This window comes from Drosophila mauritiana, chromosome X (genome assembly GCF_004382145.1).
Source record: "Drosophila mauritiana strain mau12 chromosome X, ASM438214v1, whole genome shotgun sequence".
In the NCBI taxonomy this organism is placed as follows: Eukaryota; Metazoa; Arthropoda; class Insecta; order Diptera; family Drosophilidae; genus Drosophila; species Drosophila mauritiana.
Genome location: NC_046672.1, coordinates 16,235,695 through 16,258,234, shown reverse-complemented (window position 1 = coordinate 16,258,234; position 22,540 = coordinate 16,235,695). Strand labels below are relative to the sequence as shown.

The 22,540-nt window shown below is 47.1% G+C and overlaps 5 protein-coding genes across 8 annotated transcripts; 3 read left to right on the top strand and 2 right to left on the bottom strand.

Moving 5' to 3' along the window:
• Window positions 1–1,160: 1,160 nt before the first annotated feature.
• Window positions 1,161–4,802, top strand: LOC117146927 (probable phospholipid-transporting ATPase IF). Its single transcript, XM_033313566.1, has 7 exons — window positions 1,161–1,362; window positions 1,428–1,553; window positions 1,620–2,187; window positions 2,262–2,676; window positions 2,741–3,332; window positions 3,412–4,204; window positions 4,275–4,802. Exons 1-7 carry the CDS (start codon window positions 1,161–1,163, stop codon window positions 4,759–4,761), a joined length of 3,183 nt encoding a protein of 1,060 aa, XP_033169457.1. The 3' UTR covers window positions 4,762–4,802.
• Window positions 4,803–4,810: 8 nt separating this feature from the next.
• On the bottom strand, window positions 4,811–12,917 carry LOC117146926 (serine/threonine-protein kinase ATR). Its single transcript, XM_033313565.1, has 5 exons — window positions 12,623–12,917; window positions 10,352–12,563; window positions 10,002–10,295; window positions 5,236–9,933; window positions 4,811–5,176 (listed from the first exon to the last, which is right to left on the bottom strand). Exons 1-5 carry the CDS (start codon window positions 12,847–12,849, stop codon window positions 5,051–5,053), a joined length of 7,557 nt encoding a protein of 2,518 aa, XP_033169456.1. The 5' UTR covers window positions 12,850–12,917; the 3' UTR covers window positions 4,811–5,050.
• A 261-nt stretch (window positions 12,918–13,178) lies between these two features.
• On the top strand, window positions 13,179–15,761 carry LOC117147362 (negative elongation factor D). The gene is made up of 5 exons (XM_033314226.1): window positions 13,179–13,320; window positions 13,437–14,149; window positions 14,232–14,678; window positions 14,748–15,229; window positions 15,306–15,761. The coding sequence occupies exons 1-5, from the start codon at window positions 13,258–13,260 to the stop codon at window positions 15,335–15,337; spliced, it is 1,737 nt and encodes a 578-aa protein (XP_033170117.1). The 5' UTR covers window positions 13,179–13,257; the 3' UTR covers window positions 15,338–15,761.
• A 696-nt stretch (window positions 15,762–16,457) lies between these two features.
• On the bottom strand, window positions 16,458–19,253 carry LOC117147363 (trimeric intracellular cation channel type 1B.1). 3 transcript variants are annotated; one of them, XM_033314229.1, is made up of 4 exons: window positions 19,169–19,253; window positions 17,243–17,561; window positions 16,918–17,190; window positions 16,458–16,856 (listed from the first exon to the last, which is right to left on the bottom strand). In XM_033314229.1, the coding sequence occupies exons 2-4, from the start codon at window positions 17,518–17,520 to the stop codon at window positions 16,577–16,579; spliced, it is 831 nt and encodes a 276-aa protein (XP_033170120.1). In that variant the 5' UTR covers window positions 17,521–17,561; window positions 19,169–19,253; the 3' UTR covers window positions 16,458–16,576. The 3 variants fall into 3 exon arrangements, with proteins under 3 accessions (XP_033170120.1, XP_033170118.1, XP_033170121.1); XM_033314227.1 differs by lacking the exon at window positions 19,169–19,253 and adding an exon at window positions 18,816–18,920; XM_033314230.1 differs by lacking the exon at window positions 19,169–19,253 and adding an exon at window positions 17,888–17,975.
• A 416-nt stretch (window positions 19,254–19,669) lies between these two features.
• On the top strand, window positions 19,670–22,485 carry LOC117146382. 2 transcript variants are annotated; one of them, XM_033312549.1, is made up of 5 exons: window positions 19,670–19,987; window positions 20,945–21,132; window positions 21,276–21,537; window positions 21,601–21,819; window positions 21,877–22,485. In XM_033312549.1, exons 2-5 carry the CDS (start codon window positions 20,945–20,947, stop codon window positions 22,177–22,179), a joined length of 972 nt encoding a protein of 323 aa, XP_033168440.1. In that variant the 5' UTR covers window positions 19,670–19,987; the 3' UTR covers window positions 22,180–22,485. The 2 variants fall into 2 exon arrangements, with proteins under 2 accessions (XP_033168440.1, XP_033168439.1); XM_033312548.1 differs by having other exon boundaries at window positions 20,931–21,132.
• Window positions 22,486–22,540: the final 55 nt, after the last annotated feature.

The window sequence follows — 22,540 nt, the reverse complement described above, 5'->3', positions numbered from 1 at the left end:
ATATAGGATAAACCAACGTGGCGGATGAGTAATATTTGAAACATATCTAATGTTTCAAGCATACTCCATATTTTCATATTTTCCCAATTAATTCCTATTCCCAATGGAGTCATAACTTACTAACAATGTGAGCTTTAAGTTAATATTTTTCTATTTTTAATGAACTGTTGATTTTCATAAGAATTCCAATAAAATGAAGAATGCAAATTGTTTATGTTTAAGCTTTGCCAGAGGTGGTAACCCATTTAAGCTTTAGCAAAAGCTTTATGGCGTTAGCTTTTAAGCTGATCGAGAATCACAACGACACTCATCTCCTCATCCAAGAATATATTATTGAATATATTATATAGATTCTAGATAATACCATTAGGTATAATTTACAATATATTTACGGTTTTGAAATACTTACTTTTAGTTCTTAGTTGCCCACATATCACATACACACTTATTTATTAGAGGGTAACGCCTAGTCGGCTCTCTAGCTGATTAAGAATGCCCAGAAGCAGGGAGTCCATAGCTCAAAGACCTTCATTTATTTTTGAAAACAGCCCCAAGTGCCACTGCTATAATCGAAGTGTTTAACTGATTAGACCAGTGATTAGGGTAGTATGTAAGCCGATATCACCTGGATTAGATATTCGAATTGAAGAAAGGCGATAGTACTAATCAGTTAAGGGAAAGCGCTGGCACTTTTGGTGTGAAGTAATCTTTGAATGTTTACAGCAGTTGGACATGGTTTGAAGGGGAATGGCCAAATCGCAGACATGGCACCCAAAAATATTAAAATTCAATTTCATTACTAATCTGACATGACATGAGTTCATCTAATCTAAGCTGCGAGCGTGCCTAGTAGCTACAACTTAGCTTGCACTAATCTGTCATCGGCAAAACGCCGGAAATAAGCATTGCTTCTTTTCAATGGGATACCCATTGTGACAGGGCCACTTGGAGGCCAAAATGGGTTTTATATAAGCGAGGAATGGAACATTATCTTTATCATATGCCAATTTATGTATGTGGCCAATCCAGGCTGTTCCATGGCTAACTTCAGTTCAGTCCAACGTCTGCTCCCAAAGGCACCACGCGTGCCCACCACCACCCAATGATCATCTGAATGAGCCATATAACACTCCAGATAGTTCATTAGATACTGCTACCAAATGGGAGCTGGCAAGAAGAAATCGGCGGATCCGCTGCGGATTCAGATTGGCGGCATCGAGAGTCGCCAGCAGAAGCCACTCAACCGGGTGACGACCACCAAATACACCTGGCTCACATTCCTGCCCCTCAACTTCTACGAACAGTTTAGGCGGGCCGTTTACTTTTACTTTCTGATCATCACAATTGTATCGTTTTTCGTAAGTAAGTACGCTTGCTATTCCCAAATCGGGCCATTCTCAATGGTCGATCCCTTGATCCTTGACTAGACGAAACGATATCGCCACTGGTTTCCCTGCTGCCCCTGCTCTTTGTCATGATCATTACGGCTCTAAAGGAGGGATTGGAAGACTACTCGAGATCGAAAAGTGATAAGCTTGTGAACACAGCCAGAGGTATGAAATGAACTTGTGGGTATGTTGGGTTTTCCATTTGAATCAGCATCGGCTTTCCATACCTAGTAACTGTCATAAGGAGCGGCAAGGAGGAGATCATAGACTCGCAGTTCATTGTGCCCGGCGATCTTGTGGTGGTGCGAAACGATGGCGATGTGCCCTGCGACCTTGTACTGCTCCAATCATCTAGTGCGGATCGCAAGTGCTTCGTGACCACAGCCAATTTGGATGGCGAGACCAATTTGAAGACCATATGCGTGCCAGCAAGCTACCAGCTATCCGGAGATCATGAACTGCAGGGCAAGGATTGCATTGTCTGCGAGCCTGCTAGCGCTGATCTCTACAGCTTTAATGGTCGTCTGGAGTTGAGATCGGGGAGCGATGCTGAAGGATCCAGCGGTGGTGACGCCCTGCCCCTGACCATTGATAATCTTCTACTGCGCGGTGTTCGAGTTAAGAGCACCGAACGGGTGGTTGGCTGTGCCATCTACACTGGAATGCACACCAAGTTGCAGCTGAATAGCCGCTACACCGGCAACAAGTCCGCATCCAGCGAGAAGTACATCAATCGATTTATGGTGGCCCTCATCGTGGGAATGATCGCGGTGGTGGTGGTTTTGTATCTCATCGAACGGTGGGTGTATATCTGGAATGAGATACAAACGTTTATAAAAGTTATCTATAAAAGATCATCTTTTCCAACTGCAGTCACAGGGAGGCGAAGATTGTGCCCACCATGCCCTACCTGGGTCCACCAACCAACTTCAATTCAGCGTGGCAAATCTTCGAGGACTTCCTCTCCTTTCTGCTGCTCTTCAATTACATGGTGCCCATTTCCGCCTATATGAACATCGAAGTGTATCGCATCTTCGGCATGCACTTCATGCACAACGATCTCCATTTGTACGATGAGGAAACCGATCAGCCATGTCGGGTCAACGCGTCCAATCTGAACGAGGAACTGGGCCAGGTCAATATTCTGTTCTCCGACAAGACAGGCACACTCACCAAGAACCTCATGAAGTTCGTCAATTGCTATGTGCCAGATATTAATTATCAGCTCCAAAACAGCCATCTCGTTTCCGAGGGCACCGGTGAAAAGTTTGAACTGGAGAAACTGGATGTGAGTACTGCATTTTTTCCATCAAAGCATATATATAAATATATATCGTTATACTTTGCCCAAGGCCGATGCAGCAGTCCTTTTCGAGGCACTGGCCGTGTGTCATACGGTGGAAGTACTCCAGGAAGTGGGTGAGAAGACGCTGGAGTCGTCGGAATCCGTGTCGGAACAAAGTCGCCTGATGAGCCGGAACATTGTGGATCGCTATCAGGCGTCCAGTCCCGACGAGAAGGCTCTTCTCGAGGGCTGCGCCAGTCTGGGTCTCGTGTACGAGGGTCAGGAGAATGATGTCCTACGCATCTGCCGGTATCCAAGCGCCGAAAAGTTGCAGTTCAAGAGACTGCACGTTCTGGAGTTCAGTTCGGAGCGTCAGCGGATGAGCGTCATTGTCCGCGATCAGAGCGACACCATCTGGCTATATTCCAAAGGAGCGGAGAGTGCCATCTTTCCAAGATGCAAGGCGAGTCCTCTTGTGGAGCAGACTGACGCGCAGATAACGAAGTATGCCCAGAATGGCCTTCGCACCATGGCCGTGGCGCGACGCACACTGACCGCTGATGAGTTGTTTCATTTCGAGGAGCTCTACCGGAAGGCCAATACCCAGTTGAGTAACAGGAACGAACTAATAGCAAGCTGCTATGAAACAGTCGAGAATGGTAAGGAATGGTGACGATTGTGGAAAATATGGTCCTTCGAGCCGCATCCGCTCCAATTAAAACTAGTAACTTTTCACAGAACTCGACCTGCTCGGCGCCACTGCCTTGGAGGACGCACTGCAGGAGCACGTGGGCGACACCCTAGAGGCTCTGCAAGCGGCTGGTCTAAAGATCTGGGTGCTCACCGGCGACAAGGTGGAAACGGCCTACAACATTGGACTTGCTTGCCGCCACATTCCGCGTGGATCGAAGCAGCACTTTATCATCAACACGACTGAGCCAGCGGAGCTCCTTGCCCGACTGGAGATGATTGGCGATGATGAGCCGGAGGTGCTGATAGTAGATGGAACTACTATAGCCGCCCTGCTGGAGCACACACCGCGTCAGTTTGGCGACCTTGCACTGCGCTGCCGAGCGGTGCTTTGTTGCCGACTCAGTCCGCTGCAAAAGTCCGAGATTGTCACGCTGATCAAGCGGCGCAAGAAGCACATTACGGCTGCGATTGGCGACGGCGCCAACGATGTGTCCATGATCCAGGAGGCGCACATTGGCATTGGGATCACGGGTCGTGAGGGTAAACAAGCCGCCCGGTGTGCCGACTTTGCGATTGCCCGCTTCGAGATGCTGCGCCGCCTGCTCCTCGTCCACGGTCACTACAACTCGCAGCGTCTGGCCTTCCTGGTGCTCTTCTACTGCTACAAGAACATAATCATCACCGGATGCATGGCCCTCTACCAGGTGTACGACCTATACTCCGCCACGAACGTCTACAATTCGATCTACCTATGGCTCTTCGACATCGTCTACATCTCGTTCAGTTTCACGGTCCTGGCCATTTGCGATAAGGATTACAGCGAGGAGACGCTGCTCAGGTAAGGAAATAGGAATATAGAATCGTCAGGTTCATCATCTGAACCTGATCCACTTCCATTTCGTTTTCAGTCATCCTGAGCTATACAAGCCACTGGCCCACAATAGACAAGCCTCGATGCGAGTATTCAGTCTGTGGATACTCAACGGATTTGTCCAGTGCTTCATCATCTTCTTCTTCACCTACGCCATGCTCAACGACGCGAATGTCCTCTTCAATGGCGGACAGACTGCCAGCTTCCAGACCTTTGGCACCATGCTCATCACCAATATCGTGATTGTGGGCAACCTGAAACTGCTGCTGGTGGCCCGCTACATGACCCATAGGAACTTTTCCATGATCCTCGCCTCCATTGCCGCCTTTATGCTGACCACGTACCTCTACAACCTGTACCCCAGTGGTGAGCTGTACGATGTCTACAACCAGTTCCTCAGCTCACTTCCCATCTGGCTGTTCACGATCATTTGCTCGGTGGCATGTCTGCTGCCCGACTTTGTCATCAAGGTCGTTAATGATATGTACAGGAAAGTGCCACCCAAGAGCAAGCCAGTAGTCTAGGAACACTTGCTGAAGATCTTAATAAAGCAGGCCATGATGATCACAATTTAATTCTATGTGTGCTTTTAATTCGATGGGCAGCTTATGAATATGTTATTTTAACAACTAACGAAGGTATATTTAACTAAATATGTGTTTTTGAACTTTTGTAACAGACTTAACTATAACTTGTGTAACCAATAGTTGTGCATATTATATGAATTCAATCTGAATTGTTTATACACATATATGTATAAAATCGAACAATCCGCAGACCTCGACTCAGTTAGATAACAACATTTACATACGTTCAAAGAAACGCTCCCCAGCCAATGTACATGGACGCCAGGTTGTCCACCTTGGTGGCCTCGTTGATGAGGAAGTTCACCTGTCCTTCGGTCGAAAGCGGAATGCTGTTCGCCTGCTGGCGTTTAACCTGGAGAAGGTGAAGCATTCATTAGATTTCGGATCCACATGGTTCTCCACTCTACTTACGTGTCCTTGCAGGCGATCGGCGATGCGCTGCACATCCTTCGTTATTTTGGCCGTGGCGGCGCCTTTGCGCGTCTGTGCCCCCACATCGTAGACAAAGGGCCGCAGAATGGACATCAGGGTCTTGGACTCCTGCTTCAGCAGGCGCAGCGTAATCTCGCAGCACTTGCGATAGCTGCCCTCCACGCCCAGCGGGCCCATGGCAACGATCATGTTATGTGTGAGACGGAAGGGCACCACCTCCGGGTAGGGCAACAGCTCGCCCTGATTGAACAGGCAGTTGAAGTCCACGTGGACAGCGTCGCCGTTGCCCTCGGCGAACAGGATGTTCTCGCCGTGGCGATCGCCCAGGCCAAGGATATATCCCACCATGGACATGACGGCCACGGTACGAATGTACGTATTTCTCGCCTCGTACCAACTGTGCGGAGTGGCGAAGCGCTGGCGCAGCCACTCCTGAAAGACCGGCGGATGGGCAGGCACCAGCTGCTTGGTGAAGACCTCTCGCTTACGCTCCATGGATTCGTGCAGCGGCACAGCCAGACTCTGCAGCTGTCGCGTGGACATCACCAGCCTTCGCTGAGCATACAGGTTCATACAGATACTTCGATACGACGCCAGATTGGGCAGCCACTCGACCAGGCCGCACTCCTCGTTGAACGGCAGCACGGCATATGTGCGGATGTGAAGACGCCGCTGCCTGGCCGGGGCATCCTGGTGCAGATATCGCTTGACCAGGCCATTGAACTCCATCAGGCGAGCATCTCGACGCAAATCATCCTTGGGCTTCACCAGAACATCGTAGTCCTTGCCATCGCTGCAGCGAATGGTCAGCTTCTTGGGCTTCGCTGCCGAGCGCAGGATTAGCACAGACTCCTGGAAGCCACTGATGTAGATCTGCTGGTAGGGAAACCAGTTGGCGGTCGAATGGCTTGCCGGAAGATGCGATCCCGCACTTGAATTGGAGTCGGAATTCAGTGGCAGCGTTGGCTGCATGTACTTCTCAAACGGCAGCAGTATTTGGGAAAATTCTGACTGCTTGCATAGCTTAGAGAGGCGAGTGTCCAGGTCACTCAACTTGTACGTGCGATCCAGTGTCACCTCCTTGTTGGTGAGATCCATGAGACGCTCTGTGAGCGAGTTAAAGTCTTGCAGCAGCTTCTGGAAAGTGGAATTCTGCAGGCGGCTGTCGGTGAGCACCAGCTTGCAACGCTTGATCCTCTGCGCCTTGGCCGACTTAAAATGCGGCAAGAGCATCCACAGCGACTGTTGCGGATACGCCTCCACCAATTTGATTATCACACTACGGAGAACAGTGAACACATCGTTCACTGGGTGACAAAGGCGACTCAGCATCTGAGAGTACACCGTATAGAACACCGCCGTCGGCAGTGCGGTGCAGCAGTTCGTCAGCAAATCGTTCATCTTCTTCACCTGCTCGGTGTTTGTGGAGGTCTCGGTGGTGTCCAGCCAGAGGCTGATCAGTCGTGGCATCGACTGATAGACATGCTCGCTGCCATAGCGCAGGGACTTGGCATAGTTGACCATCACATTGATCAACATATCGTCTTGCTCGCCAGTTGTCTCCGACTTACCACCGCCCTGCCTGGCTTCTAGTATCTTCTCCAAAAACTGTGCCATCTGTACGTGGCAGCTCTCCGATTGGCGATGCACAGCGATGGCCTCTTGGAAGTACTTCAGTACTGCATCCGCGCACAGGTGCATGGACTCGGCGCTATATACCGCCTGCAAGTACTTTCCGCGAAAGAAGAGATGTCGTTGCTCCGGTGCCAGCTGCTTCACATTGCCCTGGCAAGCCGATCGCATGATCGAGAGCTGCTCCTCCAGATAGTTCATGGCCATCACCTGATCGCCCTTTTGCCACAGCAGTTTGGCGCGCTCGATGAAGAGCCCTGAGGGCTGATACTCCGCCGCCTTGAGTATGTAAAGCTGAGCTCGCTGCAGTTGACCGGCGTTGCGATTGATTTGCGCACTATTAAGCCAGATTCTGGCCAGCTCCGTCTTGAGATGGGGCAGCAAATGGTTGCGATCTGTCAGGCGGCGTTGGAGCTCAGCCAGTATATTTCGCCGAAAGCTGTATATAGACTCCTGGACGCGAACTTGCGGTTGTACAATCTGCAGGCGATACTGCCAGTCGTCGAAGTAATTCTTCATTAGCTTCTCCTGATTGTCCTGATCGCGCTCCTGTTCGAGCTTCTCCACAAGCGCCTGGCTGCAGTGCAGTTCATGCACCAAGTGAAGTTTCAGCACAGCATCGTATGCATTGGCATACGAGTGCTGCTGCACTGCCGAGCAGCTACGCAGCTCCTCCAGCACGGACTCGCGCATCCCGTCCAGCAACGAGTCGAATTCGGTACGCGTGGTAAGTGGCCTACGTAGCTTCAGACAGCCTTGCGAACACTGAGCCGGCCAGTTGGACTGCAGCTCCTCCATCTCATCATAGCTGCCCAGGCGCCAGAGTAACTCTGACTTGCACTCGGCGAAACACTGATCGGAGTACTGATCGGACAGTCGCTGCCAAAGACCGTCGGCGATTAGCTGAGCTGTCTTCGGGGTGTCCCTCAAATATGCATCGATCATGGCGCGCACGTGATCCGGCTGCATCTGGTCCGTGCTGGAGAGCAGCTGCTCGTAGGAGGTGATCATGTCCTGCTGCCGCTCCACAAGCCGATTGACGAGAATGTCCTGCGTCACACTCATGTCGTAACTGCGAACCTGCACGGCGCCCTCCACAGAATCGGGGTCTCTGAGTGAGCCGTACACTTCAACGAGGAATGTGAACTGCTCCAGCAACCTCTGCGATTTGTCCTCGCCCTCCTCCAAATAGCTCTCCAGGTAGCTAAGCGCACGAGCATATTCGCCGCAATTGTAGCTGGCTCGAGATACCAATAGCTTGGGTATCAGATTGAGAAACTCATGGATCTTTCGGTAGTTAGAATCTATTGTCTCTGGTGGCTTGCCGCCGGTGCTCCGGCCGTGAATTCTCTGCCACTCCCTTAGCCAGCGCTGCAGGAAATCCAAGAGTTCGGCGCACAGCTTGCCAGCCAGGCGAGGAACACGGCTGGAATCTTCCTTGCGATCCGAAACCAAAGTGCTCGCCAGTGGCTTGATACCCGCGGCATACTTTCTAGACTCGAATTGCTTGAAGGCATTTTCCTTAATGGCTCCAAGCTCCTGGCGGCCCCTGACTGAGCTCGAGCTTTCCTCGTTGGCTTGCAGAACTGCCATGAACTCCTCCTGGATGTGATTCCTCTGCTCCGTCGTGCACTCAATCAGTGCGTGCAACAGAATGTACGGGTAGAATGTGCTGAGCATGTTACTATCCCGCTTGATGCACGGCTTGTAGGAGCTGAGCAGATGGCGCTTACCCGAGGATGGGATGTAGTCAATCAATCGACTTGCCCACAGAAAGGCCCATTCCTCGTAATAGTTGTGAGAGTAGTGGCTCCCAAAGAGCGGCTGCTGCAGGCAGGTGCTGGGTCGATGGACACAGGTGTAACAGGAATGAAGCATCGGTTCCATCAGCTGACGCATTCGTGCTGGCAGCGATTGCCACAGCTGAACCTTCTTCTGCTCCTTGGGCGAGATGCCACAAATGGCTAGCGTCTCCTGAATGGCCAGCGAGAAGCTATCCACGTGCTTTGTATTCTGCTGGAACTGATAGCCACGGCACAGCGAAGTCAGCGCCAGAACCGCAAAATCATCTGATAAAATGTTGAGCGGCAACTGCTGTGGACTGGCGAAATTGTAGTTCGAGGGCAGGTAGCTGGCATCGATGGCTCCCAGTTCTCCGAGGCACTTGGCCGATGCCATTTGTAGTTGGCTATCATCGTGCTGGCAGCCGGCCATTAGGACATTCACAATCTGCTCCAGCATTGGCTCCAGCGGTAGTTCACTGAGAATCGTACTGTTTAGCTTGGGTCGTCGCCTGCCGAACAGATCGCCAAGATGTTGGAGGGCATAGACGCGTACCTGGAGACATTCATCGGTTATGTGCTTTAGCAGGAAACGCAACTGGTCCACCAATGGTGGCGATTGATCCTCCTCCTCCGCCAATCCCTTTAGGTCCAGATGGGCCGTATGCCTTCTGATGCATTTTTGAATCGAGGGCGAAACATTCTCCATGCGATCTAGGAAGTACAGATCTGTTATAAAGGTGCCCAGCATGGAGGCATTGCGCAGAATTATGAATTCATACAGATCGTTGACCTGCTTCACGCTCTCGCTGTCCGCCAGCAGCGGCTGCAAGGTGGCCACGATTCTTCCCAGCGAGGGACCCAGCTCCTGCACATTTACAACATGCAGGAATATGTGCCAGATCTTCAGGCAAATTCGCTGGAGACGAGGCTCCTGCAGTGTGTGAACGAAACTCAGCATGGCAATGATTTTGAAGCGAAACTGGGTGACATGCTGAGAGCCCACGAATCGCATAATCTGGCCCAAGCTGTACAGAGTCTCCTCCTTCAATGGCTTCTCAAAAGACGGTTCACTCAGGCAGCTCTCGAAGTAGGTAATCACACCGAGGAAACGCTCAGCAATGAAATTCGCAAACTCAGCATTCGCCGTTTGACTGGACAACTCCTCCAGGGAACCGATTGATAACTGCAAGAGGCTTTGAAAGGATCGCATCACGAATGTGGGGTTTCGGTTGAAATAAATAAGCAACTCGGCCACCGTTTGCTACAAGGGATAACCAAATAAAATAAAATAAAAGAAAAATAATAAATTATAAATAAACTGCTGCCCACCTTGACATCTGCGTTCATTAGCTGCTGCAGGCTGGACTGGGTGCAACTGACCACCAGCTCGATGCAACTGTTCGCCAGCTCCGGTTCCTCGGTCAGAAAGACGTGCGTGTAGATCCGCAGAAACGAGATGGAGAACAAGGTGCCAATGTGTTTCTGCATTTGCTTGGCTATCAATACCAAAACTCCCTTGCAACGCGGGTTCACGACGCAATGCGGCAGGACCATAGCAGTCAGCAGGCGATGATACTTGCAGGTGAACTCCTGAACGCACGTGAATCCCAACATTTTCGTAAGCTGCAAACAGACCGGTCAAATTTGTGAAGTAAAGCAAAGTTCGTCCAATTACGCACCGCTCGGAGGGATCGGGTGAAGCGCACGCCATCCAAAAGATAGACGTTCAAAGCCAGGCGAACGGCGAGGTCGAGAGCATCTCGCTTGTACCAGTTCCACAGATGAATCGTCTGCAGACCCTGGCTGGCGCACATCTCGGTGGCCGCCAGCACAGCTTCTTGCGCCACCAGCGAGCGAGTGTGCACCAGAAAGAAGAAGGTCATTTTGAACCAGTGAAAGAGCCAGATTTCATCGTCCTCCATGTGAGCAATGGCGGTCAGTACGTTGAGCATACTCCTTTGCTGCAGCACATTTTGCTCTTCCAGCGGCTTTGCCAGCATTGCTTTTATAGCAGCTAGGACAAGATTGGCCAATTGCTCCAGGAATTCTGGCGAACGCACACGCATCGCAGCGACCAGCAGGCCGATAACCTTAACGTTAACCCTTTGCAGTGCCTCCGTTTCTCTAAGAAGGTCAAGAATCACATCGGGTTCAAAGCACAGAAGGTCCAGATGCTGGGCAATGCATGCAAAATCGGGATAAAACAATAAATCCTTTGCTATCATTTCGAGGGTGGTGCTTGAAAAGTCTGGACATGGCAGCTGCTGCTTGCATTTCCCGAGGTAAATACCTGGCAGCTTCTTTGGCAGTGGCCTGCATTTCGGACAGTATAGCTCAATGCGATCTTGGACTTTAAAGACACTCAATTTACCTGACTGGGAGCAGAGCAATAGGCGCATAACTTGAGCGCGGCCACTCCGATTGTTAATGGTGGGCAGAGCTTTCATCAGTTGCTCCGGCTTTATGAAACCCGAAATGTACAACTGTGGAAGGTTGCTACAGAATATCTCCTGTGTCTCCTCGGATTTAAATAGCCTCATGTACTGCTGGGCATAAAAGCTTTGCATTTGGGTATGCACACTAGAAGGTGTCTCTAAGCGAATGGCGCAAAGGTGGGACAGCTTCAAATGCCGCTGCAGAATGGCCAGCAGCTGGTGTTGCGTTTGAGTCTTTAGAAAGTGTCGGATGGAGGTGATTTGCATCAAAAGGGAACAGATTTCCAAGTATATGTGTCTTTTGTCTGCGGGACACCTTGATTCCAGCTCAACCAACTGCATTGAAAGGTTATTCCAATTGGTATCCGCAACCTTTATGATTTCACACTGCAGCCGTAACATGGCCAAAACTGAGGAATCGATGTGACCTTCGTGCTCAGCTATTTTGTGCTGACTCTGTGACAGAACGAGTTTCTCCAGCTGCTTGAAGCCACGTAAAATAGCAATCAGTTTATGCCAATCCTTCGCCAATACTTCTTCCTTCTGCAAGATTTGAACGAGACTTTGGCTAAGCACATGCACCACCTCTGAGCGCATCTCATCCTGTTTCAAGCCCATTAGCGCCAATATGGGCACCAAATGTGTGGGGTGGCAGTGCCAATGGCTTAGCAAAAGCTGCTGAAAGTGCACCAGTTGCTCCAATGGTACAACCGAATGTTCTAGCTGGCCTTGAATATAGGAACTTAAGGTCTCCAGCAGTCCGTCGTCCAATTCAATGGCAGTCGGCAAACTAAGAATCTCGTTCAAAAGCAGGTAACCAAGATGGTGGGCTGGACGAGCACGCATATGCAGAACTTCTAGCAGTAGCTTGGTGGTTATATTGAGCCGTTTTAGCTCCTGGCGCGTCATACAGCCCATGTCCAGCCACTTGGCTACCGCCGACCACATGATTGCCGTCGCCTCCAACGTTAAGTGCGCATAATGTCCAACGTCTGGATTTGTTATCCAGCTGCTGGCCGACTGTGATCGCAGGACACTGTGACAGTAATTCAAGCTGGCCAGCTTTGTGTCCATGTCGCACTCCTTGAGGATTAGCAGGGCCTGATGAAGGCTGCCCGAGAAGATGTCACCGTGCGTGGCGTATCCAATGTGATGGGCATGCTGGAGGATCTCCAGCAGGCTCTTGGCATACATGTCGGCTTGCTCAAGAGGCACCTTGATGTCCTCGATAGCGCAGTGCGGATCGAACTCCTGCAGGCATTCCACATCGCATCGGAATATTCTTACAGTTATGGCGGGTTTTTGCTCATTATTCAATTGGCCAAGGTCCAGGGAACTTAGCTGCAGGTGTGTCTCTTCGATGGCTTCCACATAGGCCAGTACAAGGCGTTCATAAAGCTTGGGGTGATTGGAACAGCAGGAGCTCAGTATTTTCCTTTGAAGATTGATGCACTCGCTGCAGCAGAAAAATGGTGTGTCATAAGTTTGGAGTCCAATGTTTGTGGCAAATATTACCTGCTATTTGGAGACTCACTAAGGCACTTGGCCAGCTTGTTGAGCAGCCAAAGGAGGAATGTGTCCTGGAATTTGTTGTGCAGCTCCCGCACCAACGAACAGCTTATCAGGCTCGGCTCCTGGCACAATATGTCTTCTATAACGCTGTACACGCCGGAAAAGTTGCTTACGTTCCGGTTCACGTGGTTGTAAAGCAACTTCCACATATCCTTCCGTTGTGTCGACATTTTGCCAAGTTTATTTAAAACACGCACAAGCGCGACCTTTGTTTACAAAAACCGGCATTTGCCGCACTTGTGACTATCGATATGTTTGGCGGCTGCTTCTTCTTCTTCTTCTTAAAGAACAGCCACATTCCAACTGCGCATTTTACATTTATTAATTTCAAAAAATGTATTCATTTATGCTTACATTTCCGCGTTTTACACTTACTTACAATTTTGTTTTTCTCCTTAAATTTTAGATTTACATTGCATAATAATAAATTAACAGAAGATTTTGCTAAGTGTAAACGGCGCATAATTCGCGTTGGTGTGCGCGTCGTGGTTAACAATTTACAGTCACACTAAAAATGCAGAATTAATCAAAATAAGAAAAATATTTTTATGTTATTGTAAATAAGTTTTAGAGAAAAAATGGAAGTGGAATATGACGACTCTGGTTGGCAGGGCCGCGCCAAAGGACAAACAAATCCGGAGGTAATTGAGTATAGAGCGTGTACGGCGTGGCAGGCAATCCCGGCACTTTGATGACGCTACTAGATAAACCATAAAATATAAAAACTAAACATCATGTTATCCCATCCCAATCGAAGGAAACGCTTGAGGACAATCCGCAGAAGACGATACAGGAATGCCTGGAGAAGTTCCTCACACCGGACTACATCATGGAGCCGGGGATATTTACGCAGCTGAAGCGCTACTTCCAGTCGGGCGGATCTCCGGAGGAGGTTATATCGATGCTATCGGAGAACTACAAGGCGGTAGCCCAGATGGCCAACCTGCTAGCGGAGTGGCTCATCCTGGCGGGCGTCAAGGTTACCGAGGTCCAGGCCATGGTGGAGAATCATCTCAAGGAAATGATACTTAAGTCCTTCGATCCCAAGAAAGCGGACACCATATTCACGGAGGAGGGTGAGACGCCCGACTGGCTAACCGAGATGATCGACCACTATACGTGGCGCTCGCTAATCTACCGACTGGCCGAAGAATATCCCGACTGTCTAATGCTCAACTTTACAATCAAGTTGATCTCGGACGCGGGCTTCCAGAGCGAGATCACTTCCATTTCGACGGCGGCACAGCAGATTGAGGTCTTCTCACGGGTGCTGAAGACCTCGATCGTCAAGTTTCTGAACAATCCGGATGATGTGCATGGCGCCATTCAGGAGTGCGCCCGAATGGTCTGCCATGGCCAGCACACCTACGTCTACTCCCAGGTGCTCATCCAGGTCCTCAGCCAGGAGCAGAAGGGTGGGTTCAACATGAAGCGGCTCTCTCAGGAAATTATTAAATACGCCCTGCAGAAGTATGAATATAACTGGCGATTCTATGCCTTTGTCCACATAGTCAGTCGTAACATAAATCCTTTCTTTTGCTTCTTTGTTTAGCAATCAAAATGTAACGCCGATTACAATGGCCCTGAATGGTTCGGCAGTCTATCCGCAGGCATGTCAAGCCCTAACTTCCATGCTCACCCGCAATACACTGAATCCCGCCGATATCACCGTGCTGTTTCGCAACTACTCCGGTTCCGATCCACCGCCCATCGACCTGATACGAAACCCTCAGTTTCTTGAGCTCCTGGTGGACGCGCTCTTCCGTTCCGGCGTCAAGATCAATCCCGAGCACAAGCCGAAGTATATGTTTTTGTTAGCCTACGCGTCTGCGGTCATCGATCAGCCGGCCAAAAAGCGACCAATGACTGAGCGCATGCTAAACAAGGAGGAGCTAAAGAGCACCATTCAGGCTATCGAAAAGGCACACACCATTTGTAATGTGGACCAGGGTTCCACCGAGCTAATCGCCGAGTTGCAAACGCTCTACAATTGCATCAAGTAAGCCGACGGATATATATCCGAATCAGGATTGGGTTCCTCTAACGTAAAGACCTCTTTTAATCGTAGATATCCTGTGGTGGGCGTTGGTGTCATTCGGTGGATCGAAAACGTGGTTATGGAGCCTTCGTATTTCAAGCTATCCACCGACAGCTGTCCCACGCATTTGGCGGTACTCGATGAAGTGGCCGCCGTTCATCCCACCCTGCAGCAGCAGATCCTCTTCCTGCTCATCCGCTTGTTTGAGTCCAAGCAGGATGAGCTGGAGATTCTCGTTCAACTGGAAATGAAGAAAATGATCCTGGACCGAATGGTTAACCTGTTGACGCGCGGCTGCGTTGTACCCGTTCTCAGATACATAAAGCAGTGCTGCGCCATCGAGGACACAGACATTTCGCTAATCCGATACTTCGTCACCGAGGTGCTGGAGACCATCACACATCCCTACTCGCCGGAGTTTGTGCAGCTGTTCCTGCCGATGGTGGAGAACGAGGAAATCACCGGCACAATGCGCGGCGAGGGCGACAACGATCCCGTGTCCGAGTTCATTGGTATGCAGCTATTCGTAGTCCACTTGTTGCCACGCCTCCTGCTCACCCATGTGCCTCATCTTTTTATCTTTTTCAGTTCACTGCAAGGCGCACTACACGACTGTATAGATTGTGACAATAGAACGTGCTTTACAGGCGACTTCCGTTCAAAGACGACCTCAATTAAGCCCAATTTTAATAACATTTAGTTTAAGTAAACAATTTTTTAAATAGAATCCATTAAAGAAAAGCACCCAATTCTTCTATTAGGCTAACAAAAAAAAATATGAAAAAAATCTACAATGTATCTATCTAAATTTAGTTATAAGCATCTTTGCCGCTAAAATTTCACTAGGCTTTGAAAAAATGTTTAAGTTGTAAGTTTTTTATTATATTTTTTTTGTTTAAAAATTTCTAAAAACGCATTTAATTCAACATTTTGAACTAACATTAAGCTTTCAGAATTGTCAAGATTCTAAATGTATAAAAATATACTACTGATTGATACGTTATAACGAAATATATTGCAGAATAAAAATTTGACAATAACGTAGGCATCATCAACATCATCAATCATTTGTCCCAAGGATCCAATACAAATCCAGATTACAACAATAGGCTCTACCAGCAAATCCCAATTCGATGCACAACCAAAGAAACTCAAGCAAAATCGTAGTTTAATTTTATTGCAAACAATAAACATTCACACCTCATACAATTGCCATAAATTCAGCTTGAATGCGTGTTCACAATCTTGAAGCAATGATCCATATCATCATTCGGTTTTCGAATGGGTCTTCGGCACAAAAAAACTCTTAGAATGTATACAAAAAAAAAAGTAATAGGGATGCAATGGAAACGACCTCAGTATTTTACATTTACACACATTTCGTTCGTTGAGCACGCGCTTTTGCGGCAAAGGTCACAGGACTCGGCGTGCTCCTGTCCAAAATCATGATTGGCTGTCCATGGCCATGTTTAAAGCACTTAAGTATGGCATCTTAATAAGTCTGTGGTTTCTGCAGCTGCGCTTTTTTACAAAAACAAAAAAACGAAATCCTATCAAAACACAAATTAAAATTTTCGAGGGCTTACACTCGGCGTGAAGGAGTCGGAGTCGAGGAACAGCTGCTGCTGGCACACCCAACCAAGTGCTGATCCTCGAGAGCAAAAATGTTCACGCCTCGCAAATAATGTCTTTGGCTTGCGCTTCTCAATCGAATCACATGGGAAGATCTCGTTCGTTATGTATAAATTATAAATTGCTATTTATGTATAAATTGTGTGCGTTTTAGGCGTTAGCTTTGGCTGGCAGCGTTAAGTACTATTTGTCGGGGGTGGGGAAAGGGGGGGCTGACTACAAATAGTTTAGTTGCTCTTCTTAACATCTTTGCTATCGCCGTCCTTGGCCTGCCCGCGGCCCAGGATCTTGGCCAGGCTGTCCCAAATGCCGCCGAAAAAGATGGCACAGCAGAGGTTCTCCAGCGGCAGGAAGGGATCGTGGATGCCCAGCAGAATGGAAGACAGCTTAAAGTAGACCAGGAATATAACGATGCCAAAGTAAACGAGCGCATGCGGTGCTGAGATCCAGTCGGTCTTCTTGTCCAGCACAAAGATGATCGAGGCCAGCAGGGAAGCCTTGGTGTAGCTGTTTTGGAGAAGTCAAACATGGTCACAAATCCGGATACGGGAAGCACTCAAGTACTCACAAGCTGGGCTGCATGAATTCCATGGCCGTTGGAGTCCATGCTCCACGGATGAGTCGCTCGATCAGCTTGGTGAATCCCGCTCCGTTGCCCTTCAGCGTGCCGATGATGATCATGATTATCCAGGCATTCGGATACAGCTTGGCCGCATGTCCCACACCATCGTACACCTTTTTTGCCCGGTAGATCTCCTTCATGGCACTGGCAACGATCTTCACGGGCAGGAACTTGGCCACCTTGTAACCGATGTCAAATGGCGTGTAGAAGACGACGTACCTGCGCGACATTTAATTGAGATTTCGAGCGGGCAATCAGCGAATTAGCTTACCACACAGCTGTGCCCACGAGAAGCTGACCCGTGTTCTTGAGTGGGGCCAGTATCGGTTCGCCCAGCAGTCCGTTGGCCACCATACCGCCGGCGAAGATCACCAGCATGGTGGAGAGCCAGCAGGCGAGCGGATGCTTCCGCGAAAACGCCTGGGCATTGGCGCCCAAGTCCTCGCGCACGGCCAGCGCGGCAAGTAGACTGTGAGCGATGTCGAAGAACGGAAACATTTTCAGCTTGATGACCTGGTTGGCCACGTCCAAAAATGCTTCCGGGTCCATGATCACAGCCGATCTTGTGTCCTGCCTTCACGGATGATAATCTGGAAAAGGTAGTTTCATTTATTTTAAGACTCTTCAATCAAAATATGACAAAATATTGGAAAAACTTGAAAATCCATTCCAAAAATGTTGTCTAATCAATTTCGAATTAATATAATTATTTTGTGCAATTAAATGCTGCTCCACAAAAAAACGTAATAGAAAACTCGCACCAATGCTTCGTAAAAAGTTACATAACTGAAAAGTAGGAAACTCGTGTTTCAATATTTTCGAAAATTCTCTGTAATTCTGGGCAAAGTAGACGCGAAATTCACACGGATTGGTGGCCATAACAGGTTCCCAATTCACCCAACTAGTGTTTCCTTACATTCCCAACAGTATCGACGTATTGGCGGGCTGTTTTTCAAATGCAATTCAAGCGATTTTCGAACTGCAGCAATCGGTGCACGGATGCTGCAGGGGATGTGCTGTAGAAGTTGTCAGATTGTGTGTTCATGCAGACGAAACATAGAAAAAAACAAAATTCGAATAAAAATTGCGCTGTTTTTGCCGCACCTCCAAAAATAAATTTCACCATGAGGGCTGTTAAAAGAAGCGCGCCGGGTCGGGCCTGACACATAAGTACATATATACATACGTACGATTGTTTATACCGACGATGGGGGCCAAGATAATAGCACCCCAAGGATCTAACATTGTGGCTTACTTAATTTGCTAGCTAGCAATAACTCAAAAACAGAAATAGTGAAATAATAGATAATCATTTCGAAGTGATTGGTAAAACAAAAAGTTTCGAATCTTAAAATTCAGCGTATCTAGTCTTCGTTTAGAAAACAAACTAAGTAATACCGACTAGTAGCATCTAATCTTATCTAATATTACTAAACTTAAAAGTAGTCCAACGTCTAGTCAAGCGAATAATTGCAAAATCGCGGCGGCTAATGACCGAAGTTTCAATTTGAAGTGTCTGGGGCACTTGGCAAATATTTATGTACACATGTACGGGATGGGTAGCGTTGGGTAAGTGCTAATATTTTAGCCACAGCTGTGTTTATTATGTACATATACTATATGTTGCCTGCCTCCTGGCTATTTTTGAGCGGCGTAAGTTGGAAGAGATTTGTCGGCGGCAGGCACATAATGTACATACTACAAGATGGTAAAAATCTATAGCCACATAGATGGCTGGCTAAGGAGAGTGGAGTTATCAGCCACTCTTACAAATCCGGGCACACACGCGGCGGGGGGCAAATGCGAATATTTGTAAGATATAAACGAATTAAGCTGGAAATTACCTACGTCTAACACGCGAGCAAACGGATAATGGATAGCAGAGTGCAGCACGAACACTGGGAGACTGGGCCAGATATTATACTATATGGTATGGGGGCTGCTCTCGAGAACCTGATATATTATTAGAATGCTCGACTTTCTAGAGAACCGAAACTCTCGCGAGCAGAGTACCATTATCGCATTCTGACGGCTCTTTCAAAACCCAACGGAAATTGATTGCCCGCCCTATGTTGCACTTATTGTTCGACCGATTTACACACTGAGTAAACATAAAATGAGATATACTCATTTGGCTTATGTTGATTAGTTGGTGTTATTATTGGGATACTACTATTTACACTCGTTGGCTGCTTACATAAATAATTGGATTGCGGCTAAACGTAAACAAACAGATAAAAGCTCCGCGAAGCTAAACAATTTGTGTCAGGTGTGACCGTTCGCGTTTCAAAATCCAATCAAAAGCCACTCAAAAATGCCTTCCATCCACCAATTATTTTGTGTTGGTAATTTAATATTGTAAATAGAATAATTTAAATGCTGTATTAGCTATTACTTTGGTTTACAATATACAAGCCAAGACACTTAAATTGATTTTAAAATATGTTACTTATCGGCTTATGAATGCGATCGATGTGTAGGTTAGCTGAATAAATACAATTAATTATCCATAGCAGGGATAAAGGCATCAGGAATTTTTTATATGTGTAATTTAGTTTAATTGCCTTTGCTATTCCACTACTTAAAGTGCTTGGCTTCGACAACAATATCGATATCTAACTACCTGCGGTGTGAATAACGCATTTTACGATTACCGATAGAAAAAGAGAAAGCTATGAAGGTGTGCACTGATTTTTCCAACACTGGCACTTCGGAGTTTTGTTTATTCGATATATACGTGAGCTCGGGTCCTTAAACAAATAAAGTAATGTAACGGGAAGTTATTGATCCCCTTCCAATTGCGGTGATAAGTTCCCACGGTGTTAACAAAAAAGACAACACTCAAAGAAATTCGCTGACTTGCTAACTGTGAATCTCAAACCATATCACGGCTTATATGTACATATATTGAAGTCCACATACGATAGTATATATACGTATGTATTTACTTGGCTTACACAAATGCTTTATTTGCACAAAACCTTGTGATATTGAGGTCAATATCTGAGAAGAAAAGGTGAGTGCATTCTAAGTTTTGTCTTAATCTTAAACCAATAGGATAATTTATGTTTAAACCACTAACATAAATTCGTATTCGTGCTTCTGCTAATTATTTGTCACCTAAAAATATGTATGTATGTGTGGGCAAGTAGATATATGTGTGGATATATATGTTCATAGCGGAGTAAATGTGCGTGGTGTTGTGAATCTCGATTTTTGTACATATGTATGTATGTATGAATATATTTGGTAAACCGCTTTTTTCAATTTTATTCACGTCGTCGCGATTCGCATCATACATACATATGTATACATACGGACGCATAACGAAATCCCAAAAACCAAATCCAATTGGGAAAATACCTTTTGAAGCATTTTTGCGTACAATGTCTTCGTTCATAGCGCCAATTTGTCAATAAATTTAGGCAAACAGTAATTTCTTCTAAGTAGTAAGCAAACATCAGATTGTTTGCGATGATAAATATTTATTCATACCGTGCTTATGAATAGACATATCTATGTGTTGTATGTATTTTATTCAATGCTTTCATTCCATTAGAATGCCATTGAGGATCGTAACGTTTAAAATAATACTATTTACCACGTTTAGCAAGAATTGTGTTCACTTTTTTTCACAATGATAAATTCCCTGCAATGGTAGGATTTCTTAATGCTGATTGGATGTATATACATATGTATGTATGTATGTATAGTATATATGTATGTATAGTATTTATGAACTCGATCTGATAAGAATCCCATTGCCAAATTGGAAAGTCTTGAACTTTAAGCAAATATAAAAAGAAGCAATTATATTTATTTTAAATAAATTATTCGGGTAGATAAGGTTTCTTTTTCAAGCTTAGTTGGCCAAGCCAAAACTTGACAAATAGTATGATAGCTCACATGAACACAATCAAACGACCGGTTTGTTTTTATAGTCTAATTTCTGAATTCAGTATACGATTTTCAGATGGCTTCCAACTCAACGAAAAAGAGTAAACCGAGCGGTATGCGCATATTGTGGATACCGGGCCGAAAGTCCCATTCCAAGGGCCGTTTGAATGCCACCAACAAGCATGTCTCGTACTCGGGACCACAGAAAAAGAGCGAAGTATGGTCCTTGGGCGGCAGCAAGGCTCAGGCTGAGCTGATTGACTTGTAAGTACGGTGGCGAGATTGTGATTAAGACACTAAAGTAGTTGTAGTTGTATTAACCAAACATGCGGCTTACCTATGCACAGTGACTAAGATATTTCTTTTTAGTATAATCATAAGGAAGCTAATTATAAACTACCTTCCAGTCCCGCCACCGATTTGTCTGGCGACTCACCATCATCGTCGCTGAGCATCGTGGCCACCTGTTCGCTGGTCCAAGGATGCGCAAACAGCGATAGAGCATCCTCTGAGGACTTGGCCATCGTTTCGGAGACTGCCACACTGCCGACCACGCCTGTCAGCCCGAACTCACCGATCCCGTATAGTCCCACTTCCGAGACTGCAACCGCATCCACGCGAGCCATGACTTCGCCCAGCGTGATCACCACCGTCGTAATACAGGACTTGGTATGTTAGGCTATGTTCTATGTCCGCTCAATTCAATTGAATCCAACCATTATCCGCTTGCAGCACAACATTTTGAGCCCCGAGGATTTGCCGAAGGTGCCAAATATGCCAGTAGGACAGGATACCGATGTGGTGCTAAATAGCTCGGCGGGAACCACAGCATCGATAGCAACCAACTCTTCGCCACTGGCCAATCATAAGCCGGGCTCGTCGCCGCCCGCATCCCATTCCCAGCAAACAACGCCACAGAAAAATAGATATAAGAACCACAACAACAATCAGGTATAAATGATGTTCATGTACTTTGAACTATAATACTTATTTTTGCTGCACAAACAGGAGGATATCAATTCGATCGAGAGCATTTCCAGTTTCACCAGATTTCAGGGTAACGCCACAGACTTCGATTGGATCGACGAGTTGGCGGCGGGACAGCGAAACAGCAACGAAATGATGCACACGAATAAGCGAAAGATGCCCAAGAAGGTGAAGGCCCTGTCCGCCGATCAGTTGGATGCCAAATCGTTTGGCTATGACAACGACAAGGCCAAATTGAATCGCAAGGAGTACGATGACAACGACGAGAAGGTCGTCAAATGCTTGTACTACTCACTGATGTGCTGCGACTGTACTATATCTTAAATGGATCGCGCATAATACGGATCCGCGTCCATGTAATATACCTCTCAGCCAACTATGTAAAAATATCTATATTCGATTTGTGGTGTACTTGGCGTACGCAGCTAAATAGGACAGAAGAAGACATAAGTATTAACGAATTTATAATGACTTACATGGAGCAACTAACATTGTGAAAATTCGGAAATTAAAAACTTCATGGCTACGACTATTTGGCTTGAATATTGAAATAAGTGATCGAAACACGATATTTAGATATGTAGATATTTTCTATTTTTGTAAATAAAACATTTTCTACCGAAACCGAAACTCTGTATTTCACTGGGCTGGATGGATGCACTGCAACCTGAAAAGATAAATATGC